Source organism: Clavelina lepadiformis, chromosome 2 (genome assembly GCF_947623445.1).
Source record: "Clavelina lepadiformis chromosome 2, kaClaLepa1.1, whole genome shotgun sequence".
NCBI classification, from domain to species: Eukaryota; Metazoa; Chordata; class Ascidiacea; order Aplousobranchia; family Clavelinidae; genus Clavelina; species Clavelina lepadiformis.
Window position 1 is genome coordinate 19,027,444 of NC_135241.1, and position 25,351 is coordinate 19,052,794.

At 34.7% G+C, this 25,351-nt stretch overlaps 4 protein-coding genes across 5 annotated transcripts; 2 read left to right on the top strand and 2 right to left on the bottom strand.

Annotated features, from left to right (window-relative positions):
- Window positions 1-1,883: 1,883 nt before the first annotated feature.
- Window positions 1,884-10,862, bottom strand: LOC143446042 (uncharacterized). The gene is made up of 22 exons (XM_076945490.1): window positions 10,726-10,862; window positions 10,273-10,402; window positions 9,845-9,986; window positions 9,507-9,642; window positions 9,241-9,371; window positions 8,892-9,004; window positions 8,598-8,781; window positions 8,330-8,427; window positions 7,712-8,227; window positions 7,451-7,574; window positions 7,006-7,090; window positions 6,734-6,866; window positions 5,537-5,718; window positions 5,063-5,162; window positions 4,849-4,967; window positions 4,523-4,629; window positions 4,312-4,438; window positions 3,863-4,032; window positions 3,645-3,756; window positions 3,403-3,558; window positions 3,126-3,228; window positions 1,884-2,979 (listed from the first exon to the last, which is right to left on the bottom strand). Exons 1-22 carry the CDS (start codon window positions 10,738-10,740, stop codon window positions 2,801-2,803), a joined length of 3,162 nt encoding a protein of 1,053 aa, XP_076801605.1. The 5' UTR covers window positions 10,741-10,862; the 3' UTR covers window positions 1,884-2,800.
- Window positions 10,831-12,862, bottom strand: LOC143446043 (guanine nucleotide exchange factor MSS4-like). The gene has a single exon (XM_076945491.1). It carries the CDS (start codon window positions 12,367-12,369, stop codon window positions 11,980-11,982), a length of 390 nt encoding a protein of 129 aa, XP_076801606.1. The 5' UTR covers window positions 12,370-12,862; the 3' UTR covers window positions 10,831-11,979.
- Window positions 12,863-16,732: 3,870 nt separating this feature from the next.
- LOC143444922 (uncharacterized) lies at window positions 16,733-17,708 on the top strand. Its single transcript, XM_076943715.1, has 3 exons — window positions 16,733-17,166; window positions 17,375-17,442; window positions 17,539-17,708. Exons 1-3 carry the CDS (start codon window positions 17,099-17,101, stop codon window positions 17,706-17,708), a joined length of 306 nt encoding a protein of 101 aa, XP_076799830.1. The 5' UTR covers window positions 16,733-17,098.
- Window positions 17,709-20,681: 2,973 nt separating this feature from the next.
- LOC143447111 (TATA box-binding protein-associated factor RNA polymerase I subunit B-like) lies at window positions 20,682-25,315 on the top strand. 2 transcript variants are annotated; one of them, XM_076947048.1, is made up of 11 exons: window positions 20,682-20,972; window positions 21,307-21,596; window positions 21,705-21,784; window positions 21,863-22,007; window positions 22,375-22,535; window positions 22,618-22,703; window positions 22,825-22,991; window positions 23,083-23,231; window positions 24,087-24,297; window positions 24,461-24,682; window positions 24,906-25,315. In XM_076947048.1, exons 1-11 carry the CDS (start codon window positions 20,742-20,744, stop codon window positions 25,177-25,179), a joined length of 2,016 nt encoding a protein of 671 aa, XP_076803163.1. In that variant the 5' UTR covers window positions 20,682-20,741; the 3' UTR covers window positions 25,180-25,315. The 2 variants fall into 2 exon arrangements, with proteins under 2 accessions (XP_076803163.1, XP_076803164.1); XM_076947049.1 differs by having other exon boundaries at window positions 22,825-22,982.
- Window positions 25,316-25,351: the final 36 nt, after the last annotated feature.

The following is a 25,351-nucleotide window of genomic DNA, read 5'->3' on the forward strand; positions in this document are numbered from 1 at the left end:
TGTTTTGAAGAATTTTTGTAAAAAGTCACTTGTAAACATGAGCAAAAGACGTGCTTATTCTATAGAATTCAAAACCGAAGTAATTAAGTTTGCAGAAAAACATTCAAATCGAGAGACCGGAAGAAATTTTAAAATCGACGAGTCAATGGTACGGAGATGGTTGCAAAAGAAGGAAGAAATAAATGAAGCTTACGAGAAACCAGGACCATCGAAGAAGAGATTCAGGCTTGAAGGAGCTGGGCGAAAGCCATGCCTCTCCACAGTGGAAAACGAGTTAATGGAGAAAATTGCCAAAGAACGAGCTGAACACCGTCATGTCTCCACAAAACTAATCATGGTCTGGGCCACGAAAATGGCCGAAGAAATTGGCTTGACTGAATTTATGGCTTCTCGTGGTTGGTTGTTCAACTTTATGAACAGATTTAATTTGTCAATCAGACGGCGAACGACTACAGGACAATCATTGCCACGTGACCTTGAGGATAAGGTTCATAACTTTGTCACTTTTAACAAGAAGCAAATAAATCTCAACAGTCTTCAACAGGCCATGATTGCTAACATGGATGAAACGCCAATATTGGCAGACATGCCCAGTGCCACCACAGTTGATAGTACCGACTCACTCATTTGCTGCAAATTGAATGGGTTGTTAAGGCATGGGAAAAAGTTCCAAATGAGATTGTAATAAACTCTTTTGAGGTTTGCGGGATTACAACTGATAGTGTCACAAAAATTTCCTGCCTTGGAAAAGAAAGTTCCAGTGATAATAATGAGTTGAACGATATCAGTATTATTGATGATGATGAAAATGACCATTGATACAATACCGTAGTTGAAATAAAACATATGTACAATGCTTGAGTTGTTTTATTGCATGTCGTTAGATATGTTTGCTTTGTTTTCTTTTATCAGTAAAGAAGCGATTTCATCATTGTCTTCTGTGGCTTCTATACGAGGGCGGCTTCTATTGTTTATTTTGAATCAAATCGCGCGGTTTCTATTCAAGGGCGGTTTCTATTTTTTATTTTTGAACGTTTTGTGAGGCTTCTATTCGAGGGCGGCTTCTATTCGAAGGCGGCTTCTATTTTTATTACATGAAGTACCGGTAGTGTTGAATCAACACTGTTGATTAGGTGACAATAAAATTCTGTGCTCTCTTTTGACAAAAAGGTTTTATTTTATTACTATGCGATCACTACTGTAATGTGACAACTGCTGTTTTTCGCATGTGCAAGCTCTCAATGACAGCCTTTATATTACATCGAAGCGATTTCATCATTGTATTCTGTGGCTTCTATGCGAGGGCGGCTTCTATTCAAGGGCGGTTTCTATTCAAGAAAATACGGTACTTGTGTTTCCGATTGTTAGCGTTAAGTCAAACCTCATGCGAGACGTACCTTTTATTGACTTAAGCTATAGATATTTTAAACCTTACATGATGCTGGGAAACTGCCCTTTCCGCGGCTGAGTAGTCGAAGGGTTGTTATTTAGGGAACCAACTTAACTGCGGGACCGTGTCAACGCGGACAGACGGAAGATGTACATTTTTGACCGATTAAACAAATCTTTATGAAAAGGTCCCGCTCAATGTAAAATAGTAGTTAACTTCAACTATCGTCATTGGTATCACTCTGTTTAGCCCTTTGTTTCATTGACACGAAAGTTATTCTGTCAATTTACTTTTGCTTTTTGTGACGAGAACGACAAAATGTAAGCTGATAATATCATGCGCTATTGAACGGGGAAACGTGTATGATAAAAACATAATGGCATTGACTTAATGGTGACAACTCGCACGGCCACAAAACCTAATAAATGATAGTGTTTAACAGTTAGCCATTCTGGATGATATCTTTAATACTCAAAAGGATCGAAGATACGAATATGTTTTCTTTCATATATTTTATGCACATTACACGTAACACTGTTGCAGAAATATAACAAAATGAACACGAACGAAAAGATCAGGATCAAGATCAGATCTGTATCAGGACCAACACAATGGGATTGTTGGCTGCTAAACTTATAAATGGAAGCAGTAAAGGTGCATTACCAACTTTGATATGCACCGTGCCACATATACTGTAAATACCGCAAAACAATTATCAAACAAGCAAAAATTTTTAGCCAGCAATGCTGCATTTACAAAGGCATGGCTGTCAAGCACAAATACTGTACACAAATTAGGCACGGGACAAATTTTGGAGAGGTAGGTTGAAGTTGGTTTATTACTAGTGAGAGCCGATTGTGTTATACTCAATGCAATTTTATAGCTGAATCAATATTATTACAAGAGAATCAGGAATCAAAACTTTAACAAGATCAGTCTAAAGAGGATAATTGTGTAATGTTGTATTATTCAGCATCACAAAAGCGTTTCAATATTTCTATTCTTCTTAATGAGCATGAGTTGGACTAATTCACTGATAATTAAAACTCTTGATAAATAAACCAAATAAGGTATAACAATCACAAGTGAAACAACACTTAGTGTTCTATGTTAAATTTACTATTGGTGGAGAAAAATGCACCATGCCTAATAGTTGTTGATTAACTATAAAAAATGAAACACTGAGATAGTGTAATGCCATACAAAATTGAAAATGATTTTTAGCACTTACAGAAAGAAATATTTGACAATCTTTTTGTAATAAGAACTTGATTATGCTGAGAGGGGCACTAATTAGGTTGATTTTGATAAGCAAATTTCCAAAGTTGCATTATGACGTTAGTTAAAGAAAACAGTTTCGTACAAAAGTTATTGCTGAAAAGTCAGAATAAATATGAAACAAAATTTCCTTCAATCGTACAAGTAATTTTTCTGAATGTTAGGCATTTGTTCCTTGTAAAACAAGACATAAGCACTGGATGAGTCTTTGGATGAAGGACCATGTTCTTCAACATTGTCATCATTATAAAGATGCCACTTTCCCGTGTCCGGATGCTTGCAGCAGGACGTGTAATGACCAGAGTATACCCCTGGGCACAAGAAAAAGAATGGATTATGCCATCCTGTTTAACAACATGTAATATATTGTAAGTTGTAATTGTAAGTTGTAAGTTGTAAGTTGTAAGTACCAAACATTGTTATAAAAGTAGATTTCATTTTGTAGCCATGCCCTCACCTCCGTAATGAGATACAAACGAGCTGAGGTCATATAGTTTGTTATGCGTAAGATCAGTTCCACTGAGTGGTCCTGGACTGAAAGACTCCAAAGGAAATAAAACCTAGTATATGACAAAAGGTAAAAGTGATTACAGCTAGCAATACATCGCTGTTCTGCACGTGAAATGTGCAATGTACCATTGCACCTGTCTTTAATGTTATTGTATTTTACAGCAAGAAACCACAGTTTAAATTTTAACTTATAACAAAAATAAATATCCGATCTAATGCTTTACCTCATCGTCTACTTTCACTGCAGTTTTACTGTGATACAGAAAACGCTTTAAATATACAATAAGTGTCCTTGGCCATCTGCAGATCCTTAATCTTTTTTCAGCCATTTGATGACATCCACAGGTTGGACAAAACCAAGGGTTACTATCATCCAAGAGCTATTGATTTAAAGAGCAACTTGATAAGGAACCAATCAATATATTAATCTGCAATTAAAAATCTAGATTGCTGAAGTGAAAGTTACTTCGTTTTCCGTGTATGCTTTCAAGCAAGTTTCCAAGTTTAGGATAGTTTCATTTGTCGTCACCACAGGCGAATACGACATTGGTGTATAGTCAAAAAGATCTTGAGCAAACCTGCATAAAACTAAGATGGAATATCGTGCATTTTTCTTGAGGAATGGTCCTTAGCCCCTCATCAGAACCAATGCATAAAATGAGTAATTTCTATGGCAAGGTTTACCTGACACCAATGTTATCTCCAGGATGAAGAATAATTTCATCGTTCTCAATATCCATTAAAAGACATCCACTGCAGCCTTTTGTGATTTCACATCTTGAGCACATCAAACCATCAAGTGTACAACAAATAAGGTTAAAATCATTCAGCTCAATTAAAACCTTTGGAAAAACCTTTTAAAAATGAAGAAAGATATTTGTAACCAGTTAAAATAAATGACTTCAATTTGGGAATGAATTGAGAAACTATTTTTATTATTAATCACTGATAAGCACATTGTCAACTTAAACCAAGTTTGTTTTTCATAACCACACCACTTACAAAAAAACAGTGCAGAAACGTTAGCACCACACAATATTTTTTATTAATATCTATCTACAGAACTCACTGTGATAATAAACAACTATTAACTTTTTGCAAATAAAAATTTTACATCAATCCTCAGAATTTACCTGTTTTATTGCATCATGTAGGTTTTTGCATGTTATGATAGTAGATGTCTTGATCAATCGCGACTGCGCCAGAAACTTAGTTTCATCAGTGCCAGAATATAGAAAACTTACAGACACTACTACTTCCCTACACAAAATTTAAATAGAATTGTTGAAACTTTAGCTGATAATCGTTTTAAAACGGTAGTACGAGTTGGTATTAGTCATTTACCGGCTTTGGGCAGCACTTGCAAGCACAACAAAGTCATCAGCAGGGTTGCAATTGATGTGGCATATGGGACACGAAAAGTTGTTGAGACCATAATGCTCAGTGGACGTCTGTATCGGAAACACAAGTGCAAAAATTACATTGAATTCTTGCTTAAATTATGTACAAGAAAACAGAGAAAATTGAGCATGAGCGAATTATAGACTAAAACTGACATCTTATATGCTCTAAAGCAAAAAGTAGTGATCGTTTTAAATGCAGGCCTTTTGAGCTAATCCTAGATTCATGCACTTGTTCTGCAAAAAACTTAGCTCGCAACAGTAGAATACCTGCAGGCAACCATGACAAATGAGTATAGAACAGGAATCTGAATTATGGTGGAGTAACTCAGCATCAGACAAATCTTCTAAGCAAATACAACAACTGTTCCATGCTCCATCCATAACAGCTGAAGAAACAGAAACGGCATTACTACTTTTGCACCTTGTGACACAATAATCGAACAATCAAAGTTATCATCATAACTGATAAGTGATAACTCACATTCACTTTCGCCATCATTGCCACCAACACAGTTTAAAACTTCTATCGCCTGCAAGTTTCTGGTGGTTGTGTTTACTCCTTTCAGCATGGATGCATTTTCCTGCACATCAACACAAGTTGTTTGAAACTGAGCAGATTGCTCACTGTGTGGTGTGTGTATACTGTAACGGGATAAATTACATTAATATATACTTATAATTGTGTATGTGTGTATGCTTACACTTATGGTATCTTCGTGTATGTGAAATAAGTGTTTTTCTTTTTTATAAAAGCCATTGGTACTCAGCTGTTGATTGTGTAACAGTCCAATATTTTTAAGAGCAATGTGTGTAGAATAGAAAGAAGTACTGGAGGTACAATTAAGGCACAACCATGGAGTCATTGGCAACCTTTTCAAAGTATGTCTATTGTCTACTGTCCAGTAATAAATGCATAAATATCGTTTTTTACACTTCGATTAGCACAATTTCATACCAAAACTTTATAAATGTTAAATCCTTTGACTTCACATATGCTGTAATGGGATAAATCGAAGTTCTTTGACAAAGACTTTAGTTGATTTGCCAACGCATCACGCAAATCTTGCACTCGTCCAAGCTTTGGAGCAAAAACAGAAAGATTAGCCGATTGCCCATCAAGTGGAAGCAAGCGAACCTCTGCAAGAAAGTCATAAAATCTCATCATAAAACACAAACAAAAAGACCATAAAAGATGATAACTAATTTCTATGTTACGCACGAGGCAATAAACTAATTAAAAAAATTTAACCCGATATCAAAAAATAAAAAGTTAAAAAACAATGTTCTGTTGTCATGGGAATGTTTATGATCTATAGCACCCACCTTATGAACTATCGTATATAATATATATACTGCTTATTGTATAATTAAACTATATCTGGTAATTTAGGTCAGTCATTGGTCTAATTAATTATATTGGAGCATTGTGTTATGGTATGTGTTTAAGGATATGCATTCTTGAGAGAGCTGCCCCATTTTCTGAAATAAACTTTTCCTGATGACTATATCCCACCACATTCGTACAACCAACCATACTCGATTCTACCGTTTGCAATCTATGTCACACGAAATTACCATTTGCACATCTTCAGCCACGTTTTCATATTAAGGGTAATAAACTCTTATTAGTGGTTTTAAACTTTTAACTGGTCTTAAATGATTGATTGTAAACTTAGAATAACAAGCCTACCCCTCTTCAACCCGTGGGCCACCGGTTGGTCATAAAATAAGACTTACAGAATGCGAACCTTAAACATAGTGCTCTTATTACCAAATTATCAGGTTATGTTATGACAGGGTGGTAAAATTATTACCGTTTAGCCATCTATACCTTGAACGCCCACTGTTTATATGCAACATATCACAGACTAACAAACGGAACATGTAAAAATTTTTCACATTATGAAAAAACAAGTGCCGTGTTTTAGAAGAGGTAGTAAGCTAAGAATCATACACAATTTCAGTAAATTATAGATCGATGCAGAAACTTTATTCAATTCATAACGTTCTACCATGCGTTACTCTCTACTGAAGTTATTACCGTGGGTAAAAATAAGGGCTAAACACAGTAGTCTATTGTATTGAACCAATCTGAAAAATCACAAGCATTTAAATGATGAGGCAATTATCACAACAACACTAACCAACTTACCAAATGACGACTGCAAGGCATGCGGAATGGGAACCGATAAATACATAAAAGGTTCATAAGTTTTGGACTGGTGATTACACTTACAACAAAGCACTGTGCTTTCTAGTTGACCTTGAAACGTGTCAACTATAACCTTTAAACAAGAAAAGGTTGTTTTTAAAAAATATAACACAAACCCTTCCTCTGTTGCAGGTTATGAATATTTTAAGATTAAATAAATCAAGCAACACAAAAACATTTTTACGCGCAGTAAGAACTAAAGTCTTACATACTGAATGGTTTTTGAGGATGTATTTATTCCACATTTGGTCAGCTGGGGATAGCTTTGAGCTTTTAGAGCTGGCGCATATGTCACCTCTGTAAAAATGATAAGCATTAATTTTAGTTAATAGTATTCCAGCTATTCACTAACATAGTATTTTCAGCTCAATAGAATCCGAAATAATCTCCAACATGTCATAATCGAGAATCAAGTAAATAAAGGTAATTCCACTGCCAGAAATGAAGCTCTTGAACTTGAATCCGTACATTACACATAAATGTCCACCATTATCATTACCGAATCTGAATATATTTTAATTTGGCTTATCTCTATCCACTACGCCGGACACATGGGACAGCAGCTTCATATGTTCCATTCATTTCGAGATTTTGTGAGTTATAAACTATATTCAAAAATTACCAAAAATTATTCGATTCTTATTAATTATTATATACCTTATATTGCTTGCAATTTCTTCACAAAAGTCATCAGATTTAGTGGGTTTGCTAAGTGCATTTTTATAATTATTTTGGTCTGGCATAGCAGATAGGTTGTTATTGAAACTGGCTCCAAGTAAACCTCGAAAAAAACACATATTCCTTCACAACGCCAATTGATCAAAAGATATTTAAGGTAAAAACCAATACAAAATTTTTATCAAGTATGTGATGGACACTTTTTTATTTAAATGTTCTTTTGCCGTATAGTAAAAATACCTTTGAGGTCAATGTTCATATGCAGTCCACAGCTCCTATCGCCATCATCCAATGCTAAATTATTTGAATTCGAGCAACTAGGTAGAGCAAACACCCTGCTTTCAGGTAAAGTTTCTTTGAAGGAAGGTAAAGAATTAGAAGCTCTTTTAAGAGAAAAAATCTTTCTGGGTTTTAGCCTTTTTGCCTCCACAGTATCTGGAGGTGGAATTAAGGAGCTGCTGCAAACAGCATCATCATCAAATGATAGGGATGGTTTCAAGGGAGCAAAAAGCGCTGATAAACCAGCATCATCTTTTTCTAAATTATTCATCACAAGTGGCTTCGTTTGCAACAAAGAGGAAAGAGTTTCACCATTTTCAAAACACGGCAACGCCGTGCGTATAGAAAAGGGCAAAGGACTTTTATGCATAGTCAAAGTATTTTCAGATGGTTTCTCATTTACACAGTTATCTTTGATGATTGCATCAATATAAATCTCTTTCTTATGACAATCTGCTTCACAGGAATCTTTCTCAGCTGTAAAAAATATTTAAAATATATTATTTATATTATCTAAAAAGTATTTCTAGTTAAATATACTTGAAGTTAATAATACAAAATAAAGGCCGCGAAAATTACCGTGTCGTTTGATGTCTGCTATCACATTTGTTTCTTTGTTACTTGGTGACTTTAACTGCTTTAAATTCAAGTCTTTTATTTGTTCAATGAAATGAACCCTAAAAGCATAATTAATTTCAAAAACATATTACGCCATTGCAGTGAAATCGGCAAAAACATTACTGTATGTATCACAAAATAGAGTGGTTTGCTGCAAAAACTGGGAACTTCGCAATAAACAAAAAAACCAACATGGTTTGCTTTAAAAAACTCAACAAGCCTTATTTACCCATTTGAAGACGCTTTTGCACTTGTGTTTTGATTATTCACATTCAAGTGTTGTGTCAACATATCGTTATTGATGTTGATTCTTGCAACTTGTGGGAATTTATTACTATGATCGGTTGTTATCTCTTCATCGCATTCCACTTCACTGCTGAGAACGTTAACATTTGCCGTCTTTTTCTCTTTTCCTGGATATCGAGCATCATTTTGTCATTATTGATTTCTTATTGGTAAAAACTGTAGGGAAACTGGTAACTAAGTGTTGATAGCAGTTAGGAATGATGTTTAGGGTTGTTACCTATTATAGAAGTGAGCGTGAGATACTCTTTGCTGCTCATCGGGGATGAGTCGACTCGCTTGTTGTTAGGCACATTGTCACATAAATTACTTCCAGCACGCTTTCTTGTTAAACTACGACAAACAAACCACTGTAATAGGGGTTGCCATACAGCTTTACAATTCAACAACAAAGCTCACAACCTAACGGAGAACAGAAAAAGCAGTTTAAGGTAAAATGAGAGAAATTATTGTTTAAATGACATTAGGACACTTGCATGTGAGCTGCAACAATTTACACACAACATAATCAAGAAGATCTGGAACCGGAAGCAGACAATTGCGAATAGAGAGCAAAGTAAATAACTTACTTCTTCTCCTCTATCAACATCTTGCAAGAGTTGTTTTCTGGGACATCATCAGTACCATCTGAATAATCTTCTTTCTTAAACTCTTGATGCAAAGAACTTAGAAAAAGAGCGAGAAACTCTTGGCCGTCATGCTTAAAGATTGAAAAAAATACAAAAAGACAACAACTCAACAACAAATGTCACAAAAAGAATTAAATTAAAATGAATTAATTAAAATGTGACTAAACTATATACCAATAACATGTAAAATACAAAATGTTCTATACCTGTCCATATCCATCAAACTGAGTGTGCACCAAGCTCAATTCCTTTTTGAATTGTTTTGGGACGACTGAAGACCACTTTCCTTCCCACAACTTCTTGTAAAGTTCCATAAATTCGTGCAAAAGACCATCACTGGTTCTAAAGTCAAATTTTACAATGAAATTTGAATTTATAATTGCAAAAATCAAAACCAGAAAACTTACTAGAGTCAAAGAGCCAGAAAAAAAACATTGAGCAGTCAGGAACAATAAAATACAGTGAATGCTTGTTAGCACTAATCTGCTTTATCTGAAATACCAGCAAACACAAGCCAAATGACAAAAAGCCCAACAAAACAAACCTTAAATTTTTCATATAAAAAAGAAAGTATTCTTTGAGGTATTCATTATGTAATAAACACTGCAGGGCACTGTTCATGTAACAGGTGTTACCAAGATTATAAAGACCACAAACACCAGGCAAAATTTCTTGAGCAGGAACATCTGTACAAAAGAAAAAGTATTTTCTCATTTATTTGCATTGTTCTATATTTCGGAGACAATACAAACTATAAAGCGTAGTAATAACTCTTAGCATACAGTACTTGATAACATGTATGTATGTTAAATTCTCACATCAAATAACCAAACACACAAAAACAATTTCTAAAACACGAAGTCACCAACTTGAACCCTGAGCTAATCGTATACCTCACATGATTCTAATGTTACATATTAATTCAATTAACAAAGAAAAAGCATTTGCATATAAAGAAAAGGCTTGTGTTACCTTGGGGAACAAACGGTTCAATTTCCATGTGTTGAGAATTTGTAGTGCTGGTTCCAGCAACATTGTTGGCACTAAGAACATTGTCTTCAGTATTTGATTCTTCCTCCTTTTCACAATTTCGCTCAGTTTGCTAAAAAGTTAATATTAAAACAACTAGTTTAAAACATAGACACAACAATGCTGCAATAGATTTTTACAAAAAACTTTTTATTGGCAAGGAAAATTACATATATATTCCAGTTTTCCGTACTTTCTGATCTCAAGTTGATAAATGGTACTACTAAGCAATATGAAAGTCTATTGTACCCTGCCATCTGAACTGGTATATACTATTTATTAATAAAATGGCATTTGTCTGCTTTCTTAATATCAGCGATTTATGATGATATGTATACATTATACATTAAGTAAGCTACACATTCAGATCAAAACAAAGAATTTAGAAATATTCACCATAGTATTATCCATCTTTAGAGATTAGAATAAGCATATGATTACAGTGCTCTTGTTAAAATTACCCTACTTAAATATTGACTAAATTTTGAGTTAAACAAAAGCCTATCCATAAATCAATAGCTGATGAAACAAGGCGTTGACAGAGAGAACATTCACAACACTGCTTTCCACAACAACTATGTTAGCACCACATATTCAAGCATATTGGGCTATAACTTGAAGTGATACAATACATACCGGTACAAACAACTGAGACAAACTTGGAATTACAACAATTACAACAAGGTAAATATGTAGGATGCGTATTGAGTACTGATGGTACGACAAAGATGATTTTACTAAAATTAAATAAAACCCAATAAAAAGTATTATATCTAATACATAGAAATTTTACGTAATTCTACAACAGTAATTTCCTAAAAAGATTATCAAGAATAACAGTACATGTTGATGGTCGCCTCTGATTCTTCAAAATTCTTCTCAAAAAAAACAACAAAACAAATATATATAGTTTGAATAAGATCAATAGTAAAATAAAATAAAAAAGCATAAAATGGAATGTGACAAGGATTTGTTTCACTTTTTTCAAAGAGCCTGTTTTTCATTTAAAGCAGTTATTAAACCTGTTTTTTAAAGTTTACTTGGCTGAAATTGTTATGATGCTTACCACATATCATGAACACATCAGATTAAAACTATTTCAAAGAACAACCAGGAAAAACTATGACAGCTGATTCATACACATTGGATGTAAGGAAAAAAGGCCCAACAATAGGTTACATTTAAAACACGCATGCAGTTATTTTTTTGTTATTCAATTTAAGTTTTGTGTTATTCTAAAAACAATTATGACACTAGTTTTCAAAGATTGGTTTTGCTTTACAAACTTCTAGGAAATTAAAAAAAAACTTTGCTGAAACTGCGCAATGTTTATTGTGTACTGAAAATGTAAAGCTGTGCCATTGTCATAAATGACATTACTGATTACACAGATTACTGAAACAATTTTTGAATGAGATCCAGATTTACAACCTTACCTGTTGCGCAGAAAGTTTGCTATGTCCATACCAAGGTAGTTTTTGAATGTTTACGTGCAAACGTCATTACATTTTCACATTGCAAAAATATAACACAAACATATAGGTTCAACTTGGAACATTTTTCTGCATAGGCTCTAAGCAGACCAGGGCTATTGCATGAAATCGTATTGTTAGCTCATAGCAGCATTAGCTATCATCTTAGGAAGAAAGATCACTCTGCACAAGGAGCAGGTTGTGCATCATCCACTGTGTCTGTGCCATCACTTGGCACATCGTGTTTAACACGAAGTGGGGACACATAAAATGTCTTTTTATCACTTAAAATGTGTGCTCCAATTGGGCCAATCTCACAATCAGCACAAGCAAGGTATTTAATGTTCTCCACAGTATTACAAAAGCCAACATTTTCAAATGCGAACATGTCCGACACTGTCCAGAATTCATATCCCTTTGCACCTTCTCCATCCGTTGTTTTCATTGCTGGCAAGAAAATTCCATCTGGGACTTCAGTCCATACGGCAGCATTTTCTAGAAGTATAACAGACCCACATTTTTCACATAAAATCTTTCCAGGATTTTTCTTAACTAGTGCTTCCGCCATCGTAGGTGCTTGAGCAACTATATATTTTAAATATAAAATCAATGCTAAAAAAGAATCAAATTCAACACAAAGAACAAGTTTTAACTATGGATGTATCGATATATACATTTATATATAAAGCAACCCATCCAGCTTAAGTGTTAAAAAGTTATGCAAATAGGATATTTAACAGCGATTGAAACTACATATCATAAATCATTTGGTAAACAACCTCTAATTCTAAAATTGTTGTCCCTACTTTGGCAAAGTCATCAAACTCCATCTTGCCAAAGTTGATAAATTTATAACTAATATTGTATTCGGGTTTGTACGTGTCTTTCATTTAGCCAATACTCGGCGAATCTACTTGAGTTTGTGTTGGCCTATCCCTACTGACAATAACAAACAATGGAAGTAAACTAAACACAATAAGTGTTCTTTTCCTAAGAAATAAAGTGCTGATCTTTAAAACTCAAAATAAGCCTTTAAGTCAGCATGATTGGATAACGACATTGGCTTAATTGCATCACTACAATAGTGGCCAAATACTCGCATATGGTTGTACTGGGTCTGGTCGCAACTGGTTGTAAGTTTTTATGAGATCAACAAAATATTTCTTGGTTGTGTGGACTGTGGAGTGCAGATCACAGTATCAGTTAGCAACAATTTACTTTAAAATTTGAAATATAATCCTAATTTTTTCCCCATCATGATATGATAGTTAAACCGTATAAGTCTATACTAAGTACAAATAGTGATGGCATAAGAGGGCCATGCATATTGTTTACGAAAAAGTGTTTCAGTACAATTCAGAACCATCACTACAGTACAAGTCTTGCTCATTAGGTTTACTTCATTTGCTAGCAACCACACTTCAAGTGAAAGTGAAAACTTACTCAATGGGCTGTTATTCACTGAATCTGTTATCATTGACCTAGGAACTTAACAGTAATGTAAAGATGATGATTTTGATTAAAATTCTGCAACAATATAACATATTATACTGATAATGAATTTAGTAAATGGTAAAACTGCTAAAAGCCAGTCATTGACTTGTGAGCGAAAAGTTTGCATTTTTGAGAACACAGATTTATACAGAGAAAGAATCTATGACAATATTTTATAAATCATTTTTATGAAAGAAAAATTTTACAAGAATCTCTAAATGCCTCTTTCCGGGAAGTGTTTTCATTTGTAACTTGTGTAGCCCACTCATATTTTGCTGTTGTTTTAGTTTGAAATATGACATGCATAAATTCTAAATAAGACACAGTTTTATTTAAACTCTAAACTTTAGAATTAACTTTAAATTTGTCATTTCTTAAACTAAAAACTAAAAATCAATCAAGTCCCCCTTTTTTGGTAACAATAGCTAGCTGATAATGCAAACTTATTTCTTAAAAATTACCAATACACCGGTGGGTTACTGGTATGTAAGCAGTTCTGTAAGATAAACTTCTGAAAGTTATAGAAACAAAAGGCATATTTGGTATGGTAACAGAAGTTTAAACCCAAATTTCTTTATAAAATACAGTGTATCGTAGGCTACTACACCAACGATGCCATTGAATATCTCATTAATATTGCATGTCTAAATTGTCTGCATATTATTCTTTGAGGATATTAGCCATACATCAAAACATTTTCCTAATTTTAAACTACCACACCGCTGAACTGGTGGCTAGCTAATGAATCACAGGCAAACTGCACACCACACGACTAATTCAGAAAGTTAGAAGTTACTTCAACCGTAGACATCTTTACATCTTGAGTTACGGCAGTACCGATATACTTTAACTGATGTGCAGGTTACATATTAGATATTAGCTTATTACAAACAAAAGCTTGTAACTAACAAAGTGACTGTTTCACCGGTGTACGCTTATCAAAATTGCAAAGACACAATACCAGACCAAGCAGATTTCCATTGAAAGATTTATCACTCTTGTCTTGGACGAAGAAAATGAGAATTGCAGTGGTGAAATGTTTAGTGATTGGGGCGGAATGTTAAAGGTTCCGTGTTTAAATCTTGCCTTTGTTAAATAATTTTTTTCAAATTTATTTTTGAAGTAACTCACGAAAGATGAGAGTTTGGGTTGAAGGGGATGAGTTGGAAATTAGAGCTTGGAAAAGATAGTATGTCATTTTAAGTTGAACATTAGCGTTTATTTCAATTTGCAGCCTAGCTTAAGAATTTCATCATCAAAGTCAAAGTTTGTGTCAGAAGTTATAGCGTAAACTGTGAAACCTGCATGCGCGAGGTCCAGCAATGTGCATGCTGAACTTCTCTATCTTCACGCCGATTTATTGGCTGAAATTGGCTGCTTGAATGCCAAGTTGTAATAAATAAATAATTGAGGCTTCAATGCACCTCATCACGCAAAAATTTGCTTCTTTGGATGAACGAGTTCTTATCGAAAACTGCCAGAGTTGCCAGTTGGAGTCAGACGGAGTTAGTTTTGAGTTAATTTACGCATTCAAAAATTATGTCCTTTCAATTGAAAATTCGCATACATTTATGTTCAGACTAGCCTAATTGCTGTTTACCAACCCTGCTGAAAAGTTTGCTTTCAGTGCGCCAATAAATGTAATGCCAAAATTTGCATCACGTTTTTTTAATAAGTTATACGCAGTGACTATTTCACCGGCGTTTTTTTACAGAAGTTGCTGAATCACAATATGGTGACTAGCAGATTTTCACTGATAAGTTTATCACTCTGTTTTGGACGAGGGGAAGAAAGCAGTGAGGTGGTGTAGTGGTTAATGATGGGGCTCATATGCTGGAGGTCTTCTGGAGCACAGCTGGTGAAATAGCCTATAACTCAGATTGGAAAGTGCGCTGTTTTGGGGTGAGAAATCCCCTGCAGAATCAAGATGAAACACTAGCCAATATAAGCACTACATATAATTTGTGCACTACATTGCAGCTCAGTAATTTCTTAAAATGAGCGGATAGAGCAGATAGGGTAGTGTACAGAGAATCATAGAGAGTACCGTAAAGTTACATAGCGCACAAGCACTCAAGCACAAATTCCCCACAAAAGGCATTCAAGAGACTTTCCCCTGGATTTCCCCTAACTGACATGACCTTTCGGACTGGAAACAATAAAACGTGAATCTGAAACTGAAACACAAAAATTAATCGGTTTATCGATTACAATCTTAACCATAAAATATCGACAAACAGAAAAAAAAATTTGTGAAAACAATATCATGTAAAAAATTGGAAAATAGTAAAGGCCTACTGAAACGCCCGAAATGGACCTACTATACAAATTTGAATTCGGACAACATAACAAAAACTCATAGAAACAAATACAAAATGAGTGATAATCGGAACTTTCAGTAAGGCAAGTTTGGCAATCGGAGCTTGAGCGATGAAGAACCATCACCAGGTACCCTAGTTTAAGTGGTGCAAAGCCTTTCCTTAGTCTGAGAATAAAGATAATAATACCAAACCAAATCAACACTAGGCGCTACAGAAAAAAAAATGGAAATGGATATATTTCTATAGAAAACGGATGGAAAACTCGAGTAGGCGGAACAGACCGAGATCTTTGAAACACATTATCGTTCGAAATTAGAACTTTTGCTTACCTTGGAGAAAAATGAACAATAAACAAGCAAAGCTAACTCTCTAGAATAAAATCACTGGGCAGATCGTTTTGCGGCGGTGTGGATGGCATTTTCTTATAACATTACATCTTTTCTTACAATGTGTTTTCCTACTTATGATTGACATTTATTAATGTGTTTGGAACAGATGATTGATAATTGGTAACTTGACCTAAACTAGTTTGTGTGAAAACGCCTCTTCGTACTTGCCCATTTTGTTTTCCTGTATGTATTGTGACAAATAATCATTATTGGAAGCGTTTATTCTTTTTTATATCTGTCCAACTAACTTAGATATGACTCATTTTTTAAGCTATTTAGCTACATGTAACTATCATTCTGTTGTCATTGCTTTGCCCGTTGCACCTACGGTAATCAGTCGCTGTGTATCATGACACACATTTCTTCTTCCCATTACAAACGTTTGCACTTTTATCAGCGAGCAGAGAGAGAGAGAGAGAGAGAGAGAGAGAGATAACAGAGAAAATCACCAGAACAAGCCTCAGCCAGACTTCTATTATGTCAACGTTCACATTCTCTTAGACATTATTAAAAAGTTATTGATGGTCATTTGAACTTCATGAAATAATCATTTGTGAGCGTATTGGTTGTTATGTTTTGCCCAAAGAGATTTAAACACATGAGTAGAAACTTCTCTTTTGCGCATGACGTCATGTTTGTTTCTTTTATTCTCTTGGAGCATATTCTACTTTCTCCACGGTCACGGTTCACTACATAACAATAAACATGCAGACGACGACGATGATTTTCAGATCTGTTTGCTGCTGGAACAGATTAGTCTTATTATTAGGGTGCAGTTATTGGGATCCATTGGGTGTTAATTTTAATTGAAATTAATTATTGAAATCAGGTGAGAGTTTTAGGTTCAGCAATTAACTTAGTTTCAGTTCCTTGAACTGATAATGCTGCTGTTTTGTATCAAGGCATGGCTTAGCCTACTTGAGTTGCGCGGGAAGATTTTTTCGTTCACCACATTTATCTTCGACCAGGCAATTAGCAACTAAACTCATTACTCATTAGCATAGGCCTTATGTTGCAGGTGTTGTGTCATTAAAATAGGCTACTGAAAGTCTGATTTCAGATCTTGTTATTGTGGTGCAGTTGTTGGGATCTAATGGATGTCAACTTGAAGTTAATTATTGAAATAGATTGTGACCCAGAAGACGATGCAGCAAACTTCATGTAAGATACGATATGCCTATTAATCAATTAGCCAACTGCTGTTGAGCTTGTCCTGTATGGCGGTCACCCAGAGTGTACGTTCTCGCCAATTTATAATAAACAGCCAAGCAAAACAACAAATTAATGTAAGTCGTAACGAGTATTTGAAGTAATACTGTACTGATATATTGATGTCATTTAATCTGATAATGAAAATATTTATTTGCAGATGTGGACAATGTTTGCATAACTGCACAAGTAATGAAACTTTGCTGGCTCATCAAAAAACTGCTCACGGTATATTTGTTTGAAACTTATTTCATTTTGAGCTCTATCATTGGCAGATTCCGATTAAAAAAATCAAACAAACTTAATTTTACACTTGTCTTGCAGAATCTTCTTGCAATAATGTTACAAGAGAAAAGCTGATGGAATGGTGGGAAACAGTGGGTGGCGTTAAAACAGATCTAACTGCAGATGCGGTTAACTATTTTATGAAGCTATTTTCTTCGTACAGTTCACCGGATGAACTGTTTACCGGACTGAACCGGATATTAACGTAAACTTCACAAAAACACACGACACAAAAAGACTGAGTTATATGCATTGTGTAGGTGCATCACATTACATTTGTAGCTTCATTAGAATAGTTATAAGTAACATATTCTGGATTACCAGCTTTGTAATCGGTATGATACCTGCTTTAACAATGGCTGTCATGTCATCTGACATAATTTTATCTACCTCCACTTGCACCGTATCATCAGCTAACAGAGTCGAAACCTTAGCTTCTAATTCTCTAATGCTAATAAAGAATTACTTCATAACAACAAGACTATCTTAAATAATACTGTTTTATTTCTATCTTCTGGCATTGCTCAATCTACATATAGTTAAGTGTAAAAAGCACAGCTACTGACCCTGACAATCTTGCGAATGAGACTATTACTAGTAAATTTAATGAAGTTCTGCATCAAACCATCTCATGGAAAACAAACACTGCATCAAACGCTAGATATGCCATTACATTAAATATCTTTCCTCAATACACTAGTTACACTGCATGTAAGTCTATGTAGAACAAATTTTACTTAAAACAATGTCAGATCTTTCAAAATGCACTTCACACATTTTCACAGCATCTCGAGCAAATAGATTTTTTATGTGCTCGTCGCTTCTGCAAGCCAGCACGATACACTCCAACCTTTCTGCCCAGCTTTCCTTCTCCTTTTTTACAAATTTTCTCGAAGGTATCTTAAACAGAGTCACGGCAGGTGACCTGTTGTTGCACATTGGTAAACAGCACAAATTTGCCATTATTTCAGACTATTTAGCTTATTTCAATAACTTAAAGCCTGCAACATAAGACCTGTACTATTGAGTCTTAATCTGTAAAGTTTTTATTCTGCGCGTGGAGCGAAATTTTATGCGCAGATGAAACAATACAATATGACTCGGTCTATCTAAATTTTTCATCCATTCATTTTATTTTTCACCTTAAATGTGGTGAACGAAAAAATCTTCCCGCGCAACTCAAGTAGGCTAAGCCATGCCTTGATACAAAACAGCAGCATTATCAGTTCAAGGAACTGAAAATAAGTTAATTGCTGAACCTAAAACTCTCACCTGATTTCATTAATTAATTTCAATTAAAGTTAACACCTATTGGATCCCAACAACTGCACCCTAATAATAAGACTAATCTGTTCCAGCAGCAAACAGATCTGAAAATCATCGTCGTCGTCTGCATGTTTATTGTTATGTAGTGAACCGTGACCGTGGAGAAAGTAAAATATGCTCCAAGAGAATAAAAGAAACAAACATGACGTCATGCGCAAAAGAGAAGTTTCTACTCATGTGTTTAAATCTCTTTGGTTTTGCCATAACAAGGTTAGCACCAATCTATTCGCTCCCATAATCGAATATCGAAAAATAAAATGAATAAATAAATGTATGCACTAAAATACCAAATAATGATTTTTTACTCATTTAAAAATATTTTGCAATGTTAAAAGTAGAATTTTATAACATTTAAAGCTACTGTACAATGTAGTAGGTCTACCTTTGATTTTAAGCACTGTTAAATCATAGCATCTCTTATTATTCTGTGTCAAAATTAATTTGATAAATTGCAGGTTAGGTTTTTCCCCTAAATAGTATCATTACTTTTTTGCAGTTGTATGCTTTTATTGGTAGACCTAGTGAGTAAAAGCCGGAGGTCCGGATCTTCCGGAAGTGATGTTAGATATAACCTACAGAAAAAACGCGTTTTAACTGAGCATGCAGTCTAGGGTTTTTTCAATTAGGCTAAAAATGAAACACAAGATCAGTAAATATAAAAAAACTGAAAAAATAAAACTTAAAGGCAAGCTAGACAATTATTAGTGCTTGTTGCCTTAGTTACTCCTTACGGCTTTACGGGTTCAGCCTTCTATGTAGACCTAGTTTAATTTCGTCCTTTTTCGCCTAGATCCGCTGTACTACCAAATATTGACCCCTCATTTGTGACGTATTAAATTTGTAATGGAATTGTTGGTTTATGGTTGTTGAACTTGATAGGTTGACCCACTCCACTACAATGTTTGCTTGTCAAATTGTTTATTGCGGGTGATGGTATATGAGTCTCATAGGGTCGTTTTCTGCTTTTCTCAACCTTGGACTTGATTGTTCACCTTAATGAATTATTGTCGTATGAAGGTGACAACAAAGTTGTCTAACTTGACACTGAACTTCTTCAAATTGAATTCAACAGTAATTTTCACAAGAATGACAACTGTATAAACTGATTATATTGAAGCTTCTTTGAACGATTACATTTAGACAAAACATTGGCACATCAACAGCATAAAGACGTCCATTTTACAGCATTGATCTCAGTAGACTTTTTGCTTATTGTCAACTGTATAATATTACTGGTACTGATAATAATAAACGCTAATGAAAACTTATACTGCAAACCAAACGCATGCAAGAAAGGCAAGCACGACATCTATGTCACAACTTTAAAACGATAATAAGGAAGTTATCATGACGCAGTGTTACGCTTCGCTGATTCGATACTTGAAGACGAGAGTTCCAAATCTTATTTAACCCATATATTACATTAATTATAATATCATCACAAATTCATTAGCTGAAAAAGAATTTGACTCAACAGAAAACGTGCGCCTGCGCACTTCGGTAAATTTGGTTATCTTAGCATATTACTGTAGTGTAGAAGACAAGGGGAATGAAAGTATTTAGGTTCTGTAAGTGTTATTTATTCTGTGAGCGTTAATTTATTCTGTCACAAAACGGGGTCAATATTTGACATGACACGGGATCTTTAGTAAATGGTTCGGGTAATTAGCCTATAGCTTACCGCGAACTGACAAAACGGTTTTTATATTATGCCCCTAATTAGGAGAATTTTTATTGCCAAAATCCATCAGTCCATTGCCTGACTGGATTCCAAATTTAAACAAAAGTAGGCTGATTTTTTGTTACTTCTGAATGATCCGGACCAGCGGGTCTTGGTATGCACCGCTTTTATCAACTAATATCACTAAGTTTGCAGCGCAAGGAAAAATTAATATTTAACGTCTAGTACGATAAATATGCCAGTTTGTCATGTATGCGATGGCCAAGATTTTGAATTGCTCAATGGTTTGTACTTCTGTCAAGTATGCAGTACACAATCGCAGGACGTTGTTGAGGAAGATTTTGAAAACGTTGCTGAGGTTTCAGTAGGAAAAATTTTGGACAACAAAAACAAAGGAAGAAAATCTAATCGCCTTTACAATGAAGCAAATAGAGGAAAACCGTGGTACAGTGTGGAAGGTCTTCAGGTAAATAATAACAGAAACAGGATTTTGATTCCTAGGATAGTGTTTCTTTTCACTGGGGTTTTATTCAAACCATCCATGTGCACATAAGGGACTCCCTGCAAGCATTTGCTTGTATCGATTTAGTTATTGACATTCTGTGATTTTGTTACTGCATTTGTTTTGTTTTTTTTGGTATCTGTCAACGTAAGCATTTATTGGGCTTGGTAGTCGTTCTAACCTTCCATTGTTGTAGCATCATAATGTATAGAGGATCACTATGCTATGCTCATTGGTTACAATATTCTGTATTACAACTATTACGACTTATTCTGATCTGATTTATGCTTGAATGTAGGTGCTTCTTAAAGCTCAAGTTGAAGCATTAATTCAGCTTGGATGCAGTGAGGAACTTCGAGAAGTTGTTAAACAAATTTGGTTTAAATATGTTCACAAAAGTGGGATTGCAGTTATTGACCCAAGCATTAAACCTGTGAATACCCCAAGAAAGGGTTCCATGACTTTTCGAGATGAGTACCTAAGTGGAGCTCTTGGCGGCACATGCATTAAAAAAGATTTGTTTCCAAGCATAACTAGTAAATTCATAAAACTAAAGTTACCCACTTATACGAAGGGTGGAAAACGAAGGTAAAAATGTCCTACTTGTTTTAACAGAAATATTATTTCTCAAATATTTCAACAATTTTTTGCAGTCACATCATTTGTTAAATTTTTCTCTTTTTTCATGCACATTAGAAGAACATCTTCATCATCTGATGATGAAGCTGAATTTTCTGGAAGAATAGCAAGGAAAAGAAAGATAAAAGAACCAAAAGGTATATTGTATTTCAAGCAAAACCATTTTTTACTGTTCTAAGCATTCTTGTGAGTCTTATTTTTTATATTGCTTCTAGAATTAGAGGACAAGCCTTGGCGTTCTGATGAAGAGTGGTTTTCATTGGCAAGCAATGATTCTTCTGATTCAGACTCAAATCTGAGCACACAGTCAGCACCTGTCAAACGTTATCAGCGTCCTGATCGCCGTAGACCATGCAAACGGTAGTAGAAAAGAACTTTGTTTCTATGTTTCACATACAATATTTTTCAAAAGCATATTTTGCGGCTTCTAATTAAAAGCACCTTGAAATCAAAGGTACTTTAATTTTTTTACCATAATATGTTTATTTGACCAGTACTTTTTGCACTAAAATTACTGAGTAGTTTGTCCTGTTAATCAGTTGTTTGTAGTTACATTCACTTCTTTGAATCTCCTTTGTTGATAAAACAATGTTTCACACTTCCAAGTCTTATGCTGGAGGTTTTTCAGTATGGTATTTTTATAGTAATATTTAGTCAAATATATAAATTCCGTATCTAGATGTTATTTTGTGATAGAGAATCAGTTAATCTGTACTAATCTTCTCAGGCGAGATTTGCCAAAAATAATCGAAGAAAGAAAACAACTGCACAATCTCACGCTTAGTAAATTGATTTCAATACTGTACATAGGTGTGCAGTGGTGTAAGGAATTAATAACGCTTGGTGATTTAATAAAGTGGATTGAACAAGGCTATATACCTTACATTGGTAAGTAAGTGTATTAAGCTGTGTTGCGTGTGGGGAGAGATGTTGAAAGCTTTCATTGCTTACGTTTTAATTTTACTTGCAGATTGGTTTCATCATCTATTACCACACATGAAATTAACTAACTTTGACATTACATCAACCCAAAAACCTATACCGTCTTATCAAATGGTAATTAGTAAAAGTTGTGAGTGGTAAAAAGTGCTGCTTCTGTTCTGCTGAAGGTTTGATACATAAAACTTATTCTAAAATTCTCCAGAACTTTTGATATTTTTATTGTGCTATTTTCTAGCTGGTTCGTCAAACAACATTATTGATTGATTATGTTGAAATGCCAACTATGCCTGAAGCTGACATTCACCATCTGGTGCTTCGCTACATCACTCAACTCAACCTTCCTCGTTCATTGGCGTCTTTAGTTCATGGCTTGATGACATTAAATGGTTTCAAGTACGCCAGGTTAAACAAATAGATTTTGCACTATCTGTGCGCATTAATGCTATCACTTGTGTAACTTCAGAGTACTTAGTTACATCAACTTATCATGCAGAAAGAAAAAGGTTGGACTTCTGGTGCAAATGTATCAGCCCGATGTAGTTGCCATGTCTTTGATTGTTGTCATAATGAAACTGTTTCTCGGTCTGGATGATGAACGGGAATGGGCTTTGGATGAGTCTGCTCAAGAATGTCATGCTTTTGGTACAGAATCAAGCATAATCATGTTGGCTTTTGTAGAAAAAAAGTGTACTTTTTACATAGCAACAGTTTGTATTGATTTTAGTATACAGTGGATGGTCATTAACTAAATTTTGTTCAAGTGAAAAAATTTCAAAAATTTGAAGTAACTCAACTAGTTCCAGCAAAATACTCATATAGTAAGATCATTTATTGCACGATAAGTCAAATTTTGGGTAACTCATAAGTTGGGCAATTATTTATTAACTTGTCAAAATAAATTCAAAATTATGGTTAGATCAAAATTTGTCAAAAATGGTTTAAAGTGAGGAGCAACTCCTAAAATACATTGGTTAAGAAACTATTGCCAAAACTATGTCGCAAAAATATACAATTTTGTCTCTTAATTATTTATGACAAACATTACGGCTCTGTTACCACACAATATAACAACGGGCTTGATTCAGTGTGTTTGGTAAGCATTAATACAATGTTTCATGTGATCGATAGGTAAAAGCTGTAACTAGAAAGTACCAAAGTGTATAACAAGAATATTTTGCATTAAATAAGTCAAGGCCAGCTAACTGTTAGTGTATTTGTAATGATGAATATTATTGCTAAGCTCTAGCTGAGTTTACGCTGTTGCTGGTGCTAGGCCTGGGATAGTGGTGTACCAGTAATTGCCAATTTGTCAGAAAAGTAGTTATTTGGTCAAAAATATTTTTCCTTTTTTGGTCAAAATGTTTCATTTTTAGGTCAAAAATTAATTGCCCTACTCACGAGTATCTGAAGTGGTCCCTTCACTTTCAAGTTCATAAACCTTTATTGTGAGTAGTTTCCAGCAGTAACTGAAATTATTCCAAAACTATTTTCCTCTAGGTCATGACTGCAAACCATTCCTTTGGAAAACTTGGTCAGGTTACCATTTGAGAAGGTGGCAAAAGGTACGAAACAATCCAAACAACATTTTTCAAGGCAATGATCCAGAAGCCATTGAAGATCTTCATTCATATACCGAGCATTGGGAAAATATTATACTGAGTGCCGCAGAAGCAGGAAAAGAAATAGCCGGGGGACAAATAAGCTCAATGTATTACTGAGTAATATTTCCACCTTAAAATAACGTTACCTTGACTTGTCACTGAAATTTTTAGTGAAGACTCATCAGTTCAATTTTGACAGATGTTAAGGTTTTATTGTGTTTTTTAATGGTAAGTTTTTGAAGTTGTTGATAATTTCTTGCGCATGTTTAGATCCAAGAAAAGCAGCGCTGAAACAAAAAGGTGGGTTTTTGATAAGCTCTGTGAAATGCAAGGAACAGCTGATGAATGGGAAAGAAGGAAACTTTCTCGTGATGAGCAATTTGTATATACAAACACAGAAGATTCAATGGCACAGTTTTGTGTTCAGCACGTCCTCCATAGTGTAAGGAGTAATGACTGGGACTATAATTGGTATTCTGACAGCTATACAAGGTTAGTTTTTTGTGGTATGACCAGATTTTTCCACTCGTTTATCTCAGTTTTGTGTGTTGATAAAAGGGCATAACTTCTGTTTTTAATTGCAAAGGTTTTGTCTGATTAATACGGCAGTGCTAAACCCATCTTGAACCTCACAGTTTTCCACTGAAATAAAATGGTCAAAAATGAAATTGTCCATGGTTAGCTTTCTCCCTAATTTTCAATGTTTTATTTCAAGGGTGGAAAATTGTATCAAAAAGACACGTGGTTCTGCTTTTTATGATTTTGGCCGTGATTGTCTTGCTCATGGTGAAATGAATTTCCATCAGTCATACGACTTCATACTAGCTCTAGCTTCTGAACTAACTTGCGCAACGAAAGGCGTCATCCATACAACTGTCCAAGAACTCGAACGGGATTTGATCAGTCCACATTGGAGCCCTAAGAACAGGCAGATATATTCCAGCACAAGCTGGACCAGTTCTGAACATGCTCGAAAGTGGCTGAATTAAATTGTTTCCTTTTATTACCTCTGGCCTTTTTTCTGGTCACTTTTGCTTTGGTGTAAGTTATTCCATGTGAACAACCTTTTTTAATATGAGGTTGAGAATTTGACTTAATGATGATTAATAAACAATGTTATTTACATATGAAGAAGTAATAATTACCAGACCAGACATAGTG